A 14273-nucleotide genomic window follows, 5' to 3' on the forward strand; every position below is an offset into this window, starting at 1 on the left:
TTATTTTGTTCTGAATACCAGAGCTTAAACAGACAAACAAACAAAAAGATTTTTTTTCTTCCTCAAGAGGACTGCATGTGATTTATCAGAAAATTAGGAGCTAGTTCTGTGTATTAGTAGTTCAGCGTAATACTTGAAAAAAAGAAAATTAAATTCATTAAAAATGAATTTGTAAACTTTTTTTTTTTTTATCAGGCTATTTACATTTATTGCTTTTTCAATTGAAAAAGCTGAACCAAGGTAGAGAGGATGAGGATTATGAATATCTTTAACGTTGCTAGGAGGCATTTACAGTGTCATTCCTTTGAACTTGATGTCTATAGGAGACTTGAACCCTTTTTTCTTTGCAGGAAAGCTTTCCTGCTTAGTTTCAGTAGATTAAAATACTGAATTTCTTTAATTCCTGGATTTATGTTGACGCATTAGCAGAAATGAATCTATAGTTCTTTTATAACTGTATTAACTGAAAACAAATAGTTTAACATAGAATACACTAACTTTAAGTATTTCTAAAAAGAGTTTGCATGTGAACATTATTAAAATGAGATTTGATGCCTTAGTTTTAGCAATGATTTTAGTAGAAAAGTATCAGTATATGCAAGAGTGTGCAGACACAAAGCATAGAATATACTTTTGGAAAGCACAATTTAGTAATTTTCTATTATTTCTTGTATCTAAGTGGCATTGCTGATTTACACCAGAAGAAGCTGTCTCAATGCTTTTTTTTTTTTTTTTTTTTTGGCATTGAGGCAACATTGTTTCTTAGTATGTCCTTTTGAAAGGGAAATGATAAAAATCTGTTGTAGTAGTGAAACATTATACTTCTAAGTCCATTTTGAAAGACAAAACTTTCAATTTTCTTCTTGAATTTTATTTTTTTTTTGGGTTGAAAGTCAATGAGTAAAACCTTAAAAAGTAGATATCAGAATCTGACAGGCAAGATCTGTTTATACCAATTTGTGGTATAAATCATCTGCTGAACTCAGGGCGTGGTTTGCTCACAAGTTCTGCTCCTGTGAGTATGGAACATGTAGCTCATCCATCTGAGATGGAAATAGACTCTGCATATCCTGCCAGGCTTACACAAAGGAACAAATAAGGAAAGATTAAAATTAAGTTTCCCTTCTATTTTCATTTTGTGCATCCTCCTAGTAAGTTCTATTTATAATCCAGTAATATTTAAACACAAGTAGATTTTTAGGGAGAGATGAACTGGAGGTGTAATTTTCTGTTGCTTTGTGAAATAACAGCTGTTCTATTATTGTCATCAGTGGGTTTCTGCTAAATTATGAGGAACCTGTACAACTAGGATTTGGGAGCCAAACCTCTAAGTCCAGCTAGTATCAGTGGAGAAACAAATCTGTTGCTTCAAATTCTGGCCTCTGTGCTCTGTATACAGAGGTCTTCCAGTTATGTGAAGTGAGCACAGACTTTTTGTACTGTATTTTCATTAATACTGTCAAGATAATTTCTCTAATATAGCCTAGTTAACAGACATGTAGGCATAAAACATGTTCAGAACATCTTTTCCTATTGTAATTGCTAGCAGAAAACTACTTTTCAGGGCATTTCACAAAAATAAGCAAAGGTCTTTGGTGAATTATGGATTTTCTTTCCTTCTTCTTTGGTGCGGGGGAATGGAGATGGAATTTGCAGAGGTTCATCTTCACCTCCCTGAGCATTCCAAAACCTCAGACTGTGTGAAATGTAGTTAAGCTAGGCAAAAATCCGACATCAAAATGTATGAGAGGTGTATCTTCAGGACTTCACCTGCAGGGCCATTGGAGTGGGCTACTTTGGTGCTTATTCTGTTTGGGGGCCACGTGGAAACAAACAGTAGTACCCTTTGTTGGAAGGCAGCAAGGGAGAAAAGAGAACTTGTCACTTGCAGTTCTTTTTGTAAAATTTATATGGAGAAGCTCGTAATGTGCAGTTTGTTAACACTTATTTTTTAAAAACTGCAGATACATTAGGCACAACAGTTTAATTGGAAAAATACTGCCTTGAAAAATGTTACTCTTCAAAAAAAATAAAAACAAATTTGTGAGATGTAATTCCTGAAAGGTGAAGTAATCACAGCAGTGTGTCATTTCTGAGTGGACGTTTTGAGTGGTACAGTTTACCCTGGGTTTAGTACATTCTTCATTACTTTAAATCTTTCATACAAGATCAACTGTTAAAGAGATGTTAGCAGTTCTCAACGATGTCGTGAGGAAGAAAGAACTAATGATTATTTTGGTCTATTCTGTGTAGTCAGACTGCCATGGTGCCCTTAAAATCTGTGGATGATAGAAATAATTCAAAAGGTGGGGAATAGATGAAAAGAATTGGAGAAGACTGTAACTGTTTAGAGAGAAACTGAAAGGAGTCTAACTTAATGTGTAGAGTTGTAAAGCAATATTGGTTTCCATTATCAGTCAAACATAAAATTATTTCTATTTCATTTTTAATACAAGAAGATTGAATTTAAGCTTTAGTTCTCAATGTAAATATTTAAACACAAACATATTGGGGCAAGTGAAGCAAAAGGAAACTTGAGAGGGCATAATGGGCTGCCTTTCTGTTGAAGACTGTAGCCCTATGAATTGGAACCATTGTGCTGTGAAATGCCTGAAGCTATTAACCTCCCTCTTTTCTGATAGAGTTCTGTGTGACTTAACGTGACATCAAGTAACATTCATTAGTGGTGCTAAGGTTGGCTACCAACCTCTGGTGGCAGTGGAGTTTGTCTTTGGCAATGGTTTAACTTGGGAGACTTCATTCCTATGCAGTGGTCGTTGCTGACCAGCTGTTGTTGGTCGTTGATTAGTGTTTTATCCTGTCTTTGCTCTGAAAAAATCACTGCTATGTTTCTTTATTCCATTAGAAAATGACTACCTGGCATAATCTTTGAGCAAGTAGCTTAGCCAGAGCCAGTAATACTAGCTTCCTTGTTTCTAACCGAGCAAATTATGAATCTTAAGCATGCACTGAGGAGTCTCTTGCAAGAGTATCTCAGACATAAAGAGCCCCAGAAGGTACAGTGACAACATCAGCATAAAGCCTAAAGAGAGTAAGAGTGGCAGGAAGTTTAGAAGCTTTGGGATATATCTTTCCAGTGAGAATTCTGATCTTTGGTTTGTATTTTCCAGTTCTAGACTGGTTTATATTAAAGATGACATCTGTTCTTAGCTTTTTTTTTTCTTTTCCTGAATATCAAACAGTTATAATCGATATTTAATATTTAAAAAATTCTTACTGTTAATGCCCAGAAATTCTTTTTTATATATGTATGATTCATCAGGTCTGCCATGTATTTTTCTAGTCTGTCTTCTGGTAGTGCTTTAATCACAGTCAGAAGACAAAAATGTGTTATAACAAAAATAAAGCAAAACTAAAAAACCAACCCTCTCTCAATTTTGGACTTTCAAAAGTCACCCAGATACTTTTCTATTAGCAAATTTTAAGCATGACTGTAAAACCTAAACTTCTTAATTGATTTACTGCTTGTTTTTAAACTCAGTGGTTATTTCCTGCAGGAATCCTGCTAACAGGATTCTGTTTGCCTGAAAGAGGTGTCTGGTTTTATCAGTATCTGTCAGAGGAAATCAGAATTTCTATGGAAATTAGTTCATTAGTATTAATTTTTGGCAGCATCCAACTGATTCATGAGCTGCCTTCCTATTTAAAAACAACAACAACAAAACAGTTTCTTATTGAAAGCAAAATCTTCCATACATTTTGTAATTACTAAGCCTACAGTCAATTGAGGCTTCAAATAATGCCAAAAAACAAGCGGATGTCCCTTGTCTTCTGACAGTTCCCTGCTCTCGCTGGAACCCAGGTGCTGCAGGCTCACATTGCATAGCCTATACCATTGGAAATAGTCCTTTTGGACTCTGTGGATCATCCCTGGTCAGTGTGAGTAATGCCTGCAATTAGTTTATTACCCAAACTAATACTGTTTAAAACAGATAACTAAATTCATAGCACTTAAATCACAATTCTTCAAATCTCATAAGTTTCCAGTATTTGTTTTTATGCAGAATGTGTACATTTAAGTGTAGAGCAAATGGTTTCTGGAGTTGTTTATGGTAACAAACCATAAACAATAATAGATGTTTTCTTATTGATGATGTGGTTGTTTTTCTTTTATTCTGGATATTTCTGCTGAGTGTTAGTAGCAGTAGATTTTATAATAATTCATTTTGCCCCAACTGCATTTTCCTTTAACTAAGTCAGAGTTAGTTTTGATCAAAGCAAAATCAAAAGCTTTTTAGAACTTGGGTGAGAAGTGGTCTTGAAACTACAGATCACTTTTACTTCTTCCACATTACTTGATTCACAGACTGTCTTTTAATGAATTAATGCCATTATTTGCTATGTGATTATCTTTGTTATAAAGATATTATAAAACAGTCGTACATGAGGTATCAGTTGGCTTTGTATTTTTGTAAAGGTGTATCACAGCTCTTTGCCTTCAGTCACAAGTAAGCATGGAAGATAACATCAGAAAAGGCTAATGCCATAATTAAATGAATTATAACAGGTTTGCTGAAGAATTGTGTAAACAGACATTGATACAGCACTTACTGTATGTAGGTGTGAGCAACTTATGCTCTAATTTTGTGAAGAATTACAGTGTAGGAGAACTGCGTGCTTTGCAGATTTTCTGTTAACATTCAGTTACCATTTCTCATGCTGTACGAAGGCAGCTATGTTTATAATGCTTTCTAAAAAGTTTATCAATGTTATCTCCTCATTTATATCACTATAAGGATATGCTTAAATGGAGGAACTTATTACAAGATAGGCAAAATAAATTAGCAGTTGTGTGTAATGCCTTAAAAAAACTTGGCTATTTTTTCTTTATAAATAATGTACAAATTATAGTGTAATTATTGCACATATTGCATGTTTATAAACCTCCTATTCACTAGAAACTAATCATGGATATGGATTTAATTCTGAATTGTAACTTCTTTTTAGGTAAGTGACTATGAATATTCTTGTAGTTTTGAAGAGCAATATATGCTAAATATGCAAGTGGGTTTAGTTTTTACTTTACGTAATAATTCCAACTGATAAATGGTGTTTTATGCATTGTGTTCATTAGAGCTTTAACTGCTAATCTCATATGGAAATGTTGCTTTGTAGGGTAAAACTCAGAGAGAGGTCCTGGGATTCCAGAGTGAACTTGTACATTCCTTCAGGGCAGTTTTGCAAGGGAGGTTGTTGTGTTTTAAAGGTAGTTGATAAGAGACCTGCACCACCAACCCCAGACCTGCACCACCAACCACCATCGTGCATTAGTCTATAGAAGGTATTTGGGCGAACATACTCCTGTACCACTCTGTACCACCATTTATCCAAGTGAAATTTTTGACCATTTGCAGGATACATTATAAATCAGGATGTCACTACCAGACAATCAGATTTGAACATTCCTTGCATAAAGTAGCTTGCCTATATCCCTTAGGAATACATCACTTAACTGTGTTTATGTGACAGTGTTGATATGCCTGGTTTTACATGAAAGTTAGGGTAGCGTGTTATTTATGTCATCATGAATTCAGAAAGTAGGTGGTTGTGCTTTATATATACTGGGGTTATCTTCTCTGGACAAATCACTCAAGAGTAATTGAAAGATGTAGTTTTATCCTATGGTTATTAATTAAATCAGGAAACATTTTTTTTTCTTCAGAGTTGGGCTTTGCTACTACCTCATTTTTTTTTCAGTGTTCCCTGCTCTGAGGTGCTGACAACAGATTAACAAGAAACAGAGCTCTGTTGAGCCTAATTATGTTATAGCTCCTTGTTTTGGGGACCTATAAAACTGTTCACTCCCTTTTGATGAGGCTGTAGTCACAATGAAAGGCCATAAACAGTGCATTTGCTCTCTCCTATGGGACTGGAGATTTCATTAGACAACTCTAATAAAGGCCTGATCCAGCTGCATTTACACTGGAAGTGAATGTTTCTTTATCAGGTCTTAATCCTTAGTAGGTCAAGTGGGAGAGAATAACAGCAGGCTAACTTTTATCAGCCTTAAATATCTGAAAGCTTAATTTCTTTTAAAATTATTTGCTATTTAAATGATGACTGAAGACATGCTTTACTGTACTTCAGAGGAAAGACTTTAAATATTAGGGTATTATAAACCAAAACAAAATAGAGAGCTTTCTATACATTCGAGCAGGTCACCAGTATGTGGCTACTGAAACAAGATTTCCACATCAAAGGGGGTTTATTATTATTGTTATTATCTACGTGGGCTGTGGGGAGGACAGCATGTTTAGCATATTTAGCCCTTTGATATGTTGTGGAAAATAATCCCCTTCCTTTTTGTAAATCTATACTGTCTGTGAATTAAAAATTGGAACATTCCTGTTAAATAGCTGTCTGTTGTATATGTTCCCCTCTAAGACCTTTTTTCTCTTTTCTGTTTGGATAATATATGAGTGTATTAAAATTAGTGACAATTCAGTTAATTCAATTTTCTAGTAATTAGTTGGAAATGTCCTGTAAGAGTTAAAGCTGGTTCTTCCTTTTTTTTTTTTTTTTTTTTTTTTTTGACTGTCCCAAGGCTTTTTCATAGAGACACCTACTTATATTATAGTATTATCATAATAATCTTTTCTTCCCTTTCCATGCCATAAGGTTATGGATATACGTACAGTTATTTGACAGGAATACACTCCAGTGTCTGTTTTGTTTAATTGGTACTACTAACCTGCTTGTTACTGTGTTTTACCACAGGATGTGAGCGTGGGCAGTTTCGCTGTGGAAATGGTCGCTGTATTCCTGCAGATTGGAGGTGCGATGGGGCCAGAGACTGCTCCGATGATACAGATGAAGCTGGTTGTCGTAAGTGAAACAACTGTAGAGCAAATTTTGATAACATAAGAAATACCGAGTTCCCAAAGTGCTCCCAACTGTACCTGTGATACAAGAATGAACATTAGAGGGAGAGAGAGGTAGAGAAAAATCCTAGTTGTCTGAGATGACTACAGTCTGCTCGGTCCTGTGGAATCCTGAATATTGGGTGTGCATACCAATACCACCAGTATCACCCGGGCTCCAAATTTTAGAATCTTTGAAGCCCTAGACAATGAACTGTACTTACTGCACCTTAAGCAGAGAGTTGGATAGTTGTTTAGGGTGGTTATATTGTCCTCAGTGTGTGCAACTCTGACAAAAATTACATTCAGATGGGCTACAACATCCAGGCAAAAAGACTCTTTCAAGCTAAATATTAATATATATATATGCATATATATACATATATATATACATGCATATATATGTGTGTGTATATATATATATGTAAGTGAGGAAATTCTCCCCACGGTCTGTTTACACAAACTTGCCTGCATTTATGTTCTGGATGCTAGTGTTCTTTGAGCTCTCGTGGGCTGGTGTGGTCATCAGCCCACTTACAGGTTAGGCCAGTTTTTGTCCCATAGCTGATGTTGAATGCAAAAGACTAATTTATGTTGATTCTTTTCACACTGGATTGTTTCTTTGCTGCTTGACCCATATAATAATTGGAGGTCATTCACACAGCTTGGCAGACTGATTTGTTGCCTAGCATTTATTTAGCTCCAAAAATAAGTGCAATTCTTAATGAAGAATTGCCTTAAACTGGGGGGGGGGGGGGGGAAGGAAAAAAAGAATAGTGTTGTCCCATAGTTTACTATTTCAGCTTAGTTCTGAGCTGCAGCTGGATAGAATTGGTTGCGCTTTGAACAAAGGGAGGATAAAATTTGTATTGACTTTGTGAAAGCTAACAGAAACCTGACATTTACTATATTTGTCATAGTTAAAAGCGTGATACTGAATTGTTCTCATTTTCATACATGTGATGAATTAGGAAGATGAAAATGAAACTTTACATTTTTTTCAGTTAATTGTGCTTTTAAAAACAATGTCATAGTGTGCTATAGTTAGTGGGGCACAAGTGTTTAGGAAGATAGTTCTAAACTATTTAAAACTGGCCTATGGTTAAAATAATATTACAAGATTATCCTTTGGTACTCAAAACAGGAATCCAAAAAAATATACATGAAGTCGATTGTCTCTGATTGACTTTATCTAGTTACTTTACCTCTAATATTATGTTGTACGTCTCAATACTAAATGTACGAAGTGATTTCATTTTCTGCCCTGAAACCTTTTGTGTGCATTGATACTTCTGCTTACATTTCATTCCGGGAGCACAAAGTGTTTCTAGATGACTTTGAAGCATAGCAAAAACATGATCCCATGAAAAAAGATCATTAAGACCAGTGTCCTGTCTACTGGACTGTTTTGTGCCAGTGATTCTTCCCAGGAGTATTAACTAGGGGTGGAGCAAGTAAGCTGTAATACAGTTTCAAGCATTTATTTTGACCTTCCTCTCTAATGGCTCCCTGTCGTTTGGCTATTGAAAAATACAGAGTGAAGCTGGGACAGCAGCATTCAGGTTCTGAATGACCCTCACTTTTGCCTTATGAATTCATGTAGAAGAATTCATGAGCTTATTTTTGAAAGATCTTCCTACCAGGAATAGAGCAGCTGGGGTGGAATGAGGGAAACCGAATGGATTTCTGTGAGCCTAGGGAAGCTAGCATTACTCCATATAGAAGTGCAGAAAAAGAGGCTCTGGCAGAGGACAGTTCAGAGCCCCAAGCTTTTGCTGTGGTCTGCCTTTCTCCATGGGAGGATGCAAAACTGAAGATCCATACAAAGGAGTTCACTAAAACTAAAGTTTAGCTAAGTTCACTAAAACTTGAGCATCCTTGTGCTGTGCCCCCTCCCTGATCCGTTCCTTTTCTTTGATTTGTAGTTGTATTTCTTTGGTTTGTTCATATATTTAGTGGAAGTTAAAATCTTAAAACCTTAAGTCTTTCTATTTATTTAATATTTTTATTTGAAAGTGCTTTCCCACATGTTTGTGAAATGACTTCTTTATTCTTTGCTTACTTAGCACAACCTACCTGTGAGGGAAATCAATTCCAGTGTCAGACTGATGGTGAATGTATCCCACACTCCTGGGTATGCGATGATGAAGAAGATTGTGAAGATGGTTCAGATGAGCATCAACAGTGTCGTAAGTATTTAATATCTAATGTTATACCAACTTCATGAAGTAAGAGATCATTAACATAACATAGTGATAAAATACAGTAACAAACCTCCTTTAAATGCAGCTTTTACCAGAAGAGTCTCTCCAAAGTAATTTTAGATATTATATATGCAGATAGGACAAATTTGCTGTATTTTATCGAAGAGGCATCTCAAAATCTTTAAATCTGAAAATTACTGATGTTTTAGTTAATTAAGAATAAGAGAAATAGGAAGATAATACAGTGCATTCTAATTCTGTGGCTGATACAGAATTTAGCACTTAAAAAAATGGTGAAATCTACATAATACCCTGATACCTAAACACTGTCACAGCAAAAGCTGCTTCAGACATTGCATAACATAATTCATACTAGCATCTCAGAATTAAAAACAAAACAAAACAAAAAACAACCTTCATTTTTTTGTAGAAGTTTTACATATATGCATAAAAAAGGAGTTATCAAGCAGTTAAGTATTTTTAAAGATTCTTGTATCATGTTCAGAGATGCTATTTAATGATGCTACTATTGAAAATGACCAGAGCAGTTCTTTCTCATACTAGATGTACAAGAAGTGAATATTCCTCCCTCGTAATGGATGGGAAGAATACTAAAAGTCCTGGTATGGGATGAAAGTTTGGTCTTCCATTATTTGGACAGCATCATCTTTGGACATTGTTCCTATTACTACTTCATTTAATGTGCTACACTGGTAGCAATTCAAACATAATTAATACACGAAGTGTTTAATGTTCTCCATGTATTTTAGCAGCCTTACTGCCATTGCTGTGGGCTTTTCTCTTTTTGGTATTGGTAATAAGATACATATTGATTATAAATAATAATAAAATACGATACTCTGATTTTTGAATTTAGTAACTAAACAGTTTAAGGGCTGCATGTGGTTATTTATGTGCCAAGGTAATGAACAGTGAACTGGGATGACTGTCGCACCAAATTATGTTCTCCGCTGCATTGTGGCGTGAAGAAGGAAGAGCAAGTTGTTGTGGTGTTTTTTTGCTGCTACTTCCAGTAATAGAAGTTCCTTCTAATGTGTGATTAGATTCATTTTTCCCGTTTGGTTCTCTGTGTAATTTTTGGATAATTTCTTTAAATTGCCTGAACAGATCAGGAGATGTTCAGTAACTCCCTTGATTAAAGGTTCACAGGTTTGGGTTGGAAGAATTTTTCTCACAGTTTAGGTGCATGCTTGTCGATCTCGGTATGTGTTCCCGCTCAGGATGGAAAAGTTGGAACTAAGGTGAACTGCATTTTGTTTCCCTCTTCCTCTGGGCAGGTGTCAGCACAACTGCTAGTTGTGCGTTAACTAACGAATCTGTAAATAAAAATGCAAAACGGTCAACAGCTCTAGGTTAACTTTTGAACTGGGTCAGTTCAAAACACTGTTCTCCATGTACTCGTTAATTGTGAATATTTTGAAAAGTTTCTGTCCGTAATTACACAGCAGAACTGTGCTGTTGCTGCTATTTTTGAGCCATCTCCTCGTATGGGACTTCTCATCTCTGTGCTTGGGAATGATAGAGGAGCTTTTATTTTTTGAAACTTCCAAAATCTTCCCTGAGAGCCAGCTGGCCAACAGATCTGCAAGTCACAAATGCAGAATTGCAAAAATACCTGTTCTACTTTGCTGTATTGATTTTTTTTTTTTATGTTTATTTTTTCTGACACGAGTATCTGAGCTTGCTTTGGGAACACTGCTGAAAGGAGAAAGAATAGAGACCCCAGTAAAGCAGCAGACCATATGCCAGCATATAGATTGGGGTGATGTGGAGACATAACATGAGTTTGGAAGGAACAAAACTGCGAATGGCAGAAGGGAAGTAAAGTTAGCAGTGATTTTACCATTCAGTTATATCTTCATAGACTCAATTAATTTGCCTAAGAGGAAATGAGAGTATAATTTAGCTGAACTAGAATCAAAGTAGGAGTATACAGTTTTGTGGTTGCTTTTCACTGACATAGTTATCTTGAGAAGAGACATAATCATTCTCAGCCCACTGTTAGTTACCTGACTGTTGAGGTCCTGGCTGTATTATAGGGAAGTGCCTTACCTCCAGCTCTGCACTGTTTACATGGTGGCAATATAGATGATTTCTTGTTCATATTCATTATGCTTGGGTAGTTCACCAAATAACTGACAGGCACTGACAGATATTGACCCAGTAAACAAAATAACAGAGAATAACTTGACACAATGAGAACTAGTAGTTTTAATCTTTTAGGCAGAACAATTAAAAGGAGGTAATTTGTAACCTAGAGGTCCACCCTGCTATTGGAATGAAGCAGTAACCATGCAGGCTACAGAAGGCCTCACAGAGTTAAGTTATTTGCTATCTACTTGTCAAGCATTTTTAAGTCTACCTGCACATGCAAAAGTAAAGGAGGGGGGAAAAGTCCTATGCTTGTATTTGTGAGAAGGATGGAGTAATTAAGAAAGGAAGAAGGAAAGTAGTTTTCTACATTAAAAACTCCTGGTTGAAGGAAAAAAACTCATGAATGCCTGTTTCTTGCAGCGGGGAGGACGTGCTCAAGTCAGCAGTTCATGTGTTCAAATGGACAATGTATCCCGAGTGCGTACAGGTGTGATCGAGTAAAGGACTGCACTGATGGAACAGATGAAAGAGACTGCCGTGAGTCTTACCCCTTAGCACTATATCTAGTTTCATCTCATCTCTCTGTGGCATTTTAATCAATTTGTAAGATTAAAGGGCTTGTTGATGGACAGGATGCCCACAATATGCTTCTTGTTACGAGAGTTTCATTGCAAATTCTTTTGTGTATTAGAGCTGATATTCTGATACAGGTTCATTATTGCAGAACTCAAATGCAAACCACTACCATAGGGTCAAGACTTCTTGTTTGTCATTGTCCAAAAAATAATAAATATTGCATGGGAGAAAAACAGCCATGTTTAAATGGCTTAAAGCCTTAGGAGACTCAGAGCTAATTTTGCTTTTTTTTTTTTTTTTTGTCTTCTGTTTGTATACACTTTACTGAAATCAGTGGTATAGCTATAACCTGTACAGAAAAGCAGATTTTGATCCCAAATAATTTATTTCAGTGACTTAACCCTTTGAAAAGCATTTGTTTTCAGAAACTGTATTTTCTCCTGTAAACGAAGCAGCATTGGGTTGTACTGCACTCAGAAAAGCTGTTTATATTGTGCCAATAAAACAAAGATGGACAAGTATTTTTTTCCAGTCTAACTTCCACAGAGTTGAGGCTGCCTGACTGTCTGGCTACAGCCTCCCTAGATCCTAGCCTAGATTGAGTACTGATGAAGAAGACAACTGGGCACAGAATCAAGGTTATATTTTTCAGAGATGCTTTTGCCTAATAGCTATGCAAGAGTGTGTGTAACAGCATGTCTATTCATTGTTGATATTGAGGAAAATCTTCACGTCATTTGTATCAGCTGTTAGAACTTAGTATGCCTCTGAGAAAAAGGCCAAACTCTAAACTTTGATCAGAAGCAGATTGGAAGCAGACTGGGGGGGGGGGGGGGGGAATAGAGGTTAGCATGATAAAGAATAGATAAAGAAGCAAGAAACGAGTTGTTGTTAATGGTTCTACTTGGAGAAAAATGGGCATATGTGCATGCTATGTAAAGGAAAACTGGTATATTACATGGTTAGCGAACTGCTAATGCATTTTATCCCTGATTCAAAAGTGGCTAAAAATGTGTGCTCTTTAAAGTGAAAGGTGATTTAGAACTAAATGATACTTTGGAATAAAAGGTTGCTGAGACAGCCAGCTTGGAACTTTTCCATTAGACAGACCCACAGCCAATTTTTAAGTCACCAAAACAAATGGCTAAATGCCAAGATACAAAGTACCCCATATAATTGCTGGAAGAATATCTTCTGTATCTTGGCATTTATCTGTTAAATATCAGAGACAAAGAGATTTATAACTTCATTTAGCAAACGTATTACACATGAAAAAAAATCTTGAAGATATTTGTTTGAAAAATGCATTTTCTATGAATTGAAAAAGGGGAACTGCTCAGCACCTCTGAAAAGTCTGTAAGTAGTCTGTGAATAAGGTATGAAAAAGCCAAATGAAATGAAGTGATTATTATAAAGCAGTAAATCTGTGACAGACTGGGAGAGGAGTCCTAAAAACAATGCCAGAATTCTTTCTTTGGATTAGAAGTCACATTAACACGTGAAAATTGAACTGCACATTTTATTTCATGCATAACATTCTCAGGTAAATAATTAAAAAGGCAGTTTGGAAATGAGTCTCTAGATACCTTAACAGTGGTGCTCTGCTGCTGTGTGCTCCAGTCACTGCAGAATCAGACAGTAGGCCCCGTGACTGTTGTGAAGGCAGAATATTTAGCCCCAGGGAGAGGAACTGCCTCGTATCAGTCAGCAGCCACTACTCTGTTTTATTAGAATATGTGTTGACAGTCTCTCTAAGACAGAAGAATGACTATGACTTGGAACATTAAAAGTCACAGTGTTGGACTAGTCTAGAGAAATGTGATGGTGCTGAAGACAGGTAAGTCAGGAAGACTGAAATGACAAGACCTATCTTTGCAAGGCCTGACACTTTAAACAGAAGCCGTAAGACAAAAATGAATTGTTTGGTAACTTTATTAGCTATAGAATAGGAATTAGTTTAAGTATTAGATTTTACTGTTTTAAAGCAGACTTTTCAGGAGTTGCTTTGAATATTATTTTTTCCTACTGTTACTATCCATTTCCCTTTCTACCCTATTTGATATAAACAAATAGAAGTATCACTGTTTTGCTCTCTTCCTTTACCACTATTTTTCCCTTATCACATGATTTAATAAATAAAAATGAAACATCCAGGAACTATGGAAGAAAAAGAGCTATTTAAAATTGATCCTATTATTTTACGGAGAATCACAGAATGCAAACTTAAATGTACATCTGTTTACTTATGCCTTGCACTCACTGATCTTTCTGGAAACAAATTTAAATTGTAAAGAAGATAAAGTTTTATTGCTGAATAAGTTACATTATTTAAGAAACTAGTCAATTGCAAAATGTCACCAATATGAAGTAACTCAACAATTAAACAAGTAATAAAACAGAACAAGGGGATTCAGCACCTTAGTCCATTTTACTGCTAATGGGATTAACAGGAAGGGAAAACTACCCATGCAGAGGCTATGATAAACATCAGAACAAT

General features: G+C 35.8%; 1 protein-coding gene across 1 annotated transcript in view; it reads left to right on the forward strand.

The window, feature by feature from the left end:
* The window catches only part of LRP2 (LDL receptor related protein 2), a gene marked incomplete at its 5' end in the record, with an annotated part of 115999 nt that overhangs the window by 11151 nt on the left and 90575 nt on the right, over positions 1-14273 (forward strand). The window contains 3 exon segments of the mRNA XM_082762990.1: positions 6739-6846; positions 8948-9070; positions 11621-11737. Coding sequence (XP_082619116.1) covers positions 6739-6846; positions 8948-9070; positions 11621-11737 — 348 coding nt within the window.

This window comes from Aythya marila (genome assembly GCF_965140915.1).
Source record: "Aythya marila genome assembly, chromosome: 6".
NCBI lineage: Eukaryota > Metazoa > Chordata > Aves > Anseriformes > Anatidae > Aythya > Aythya marila.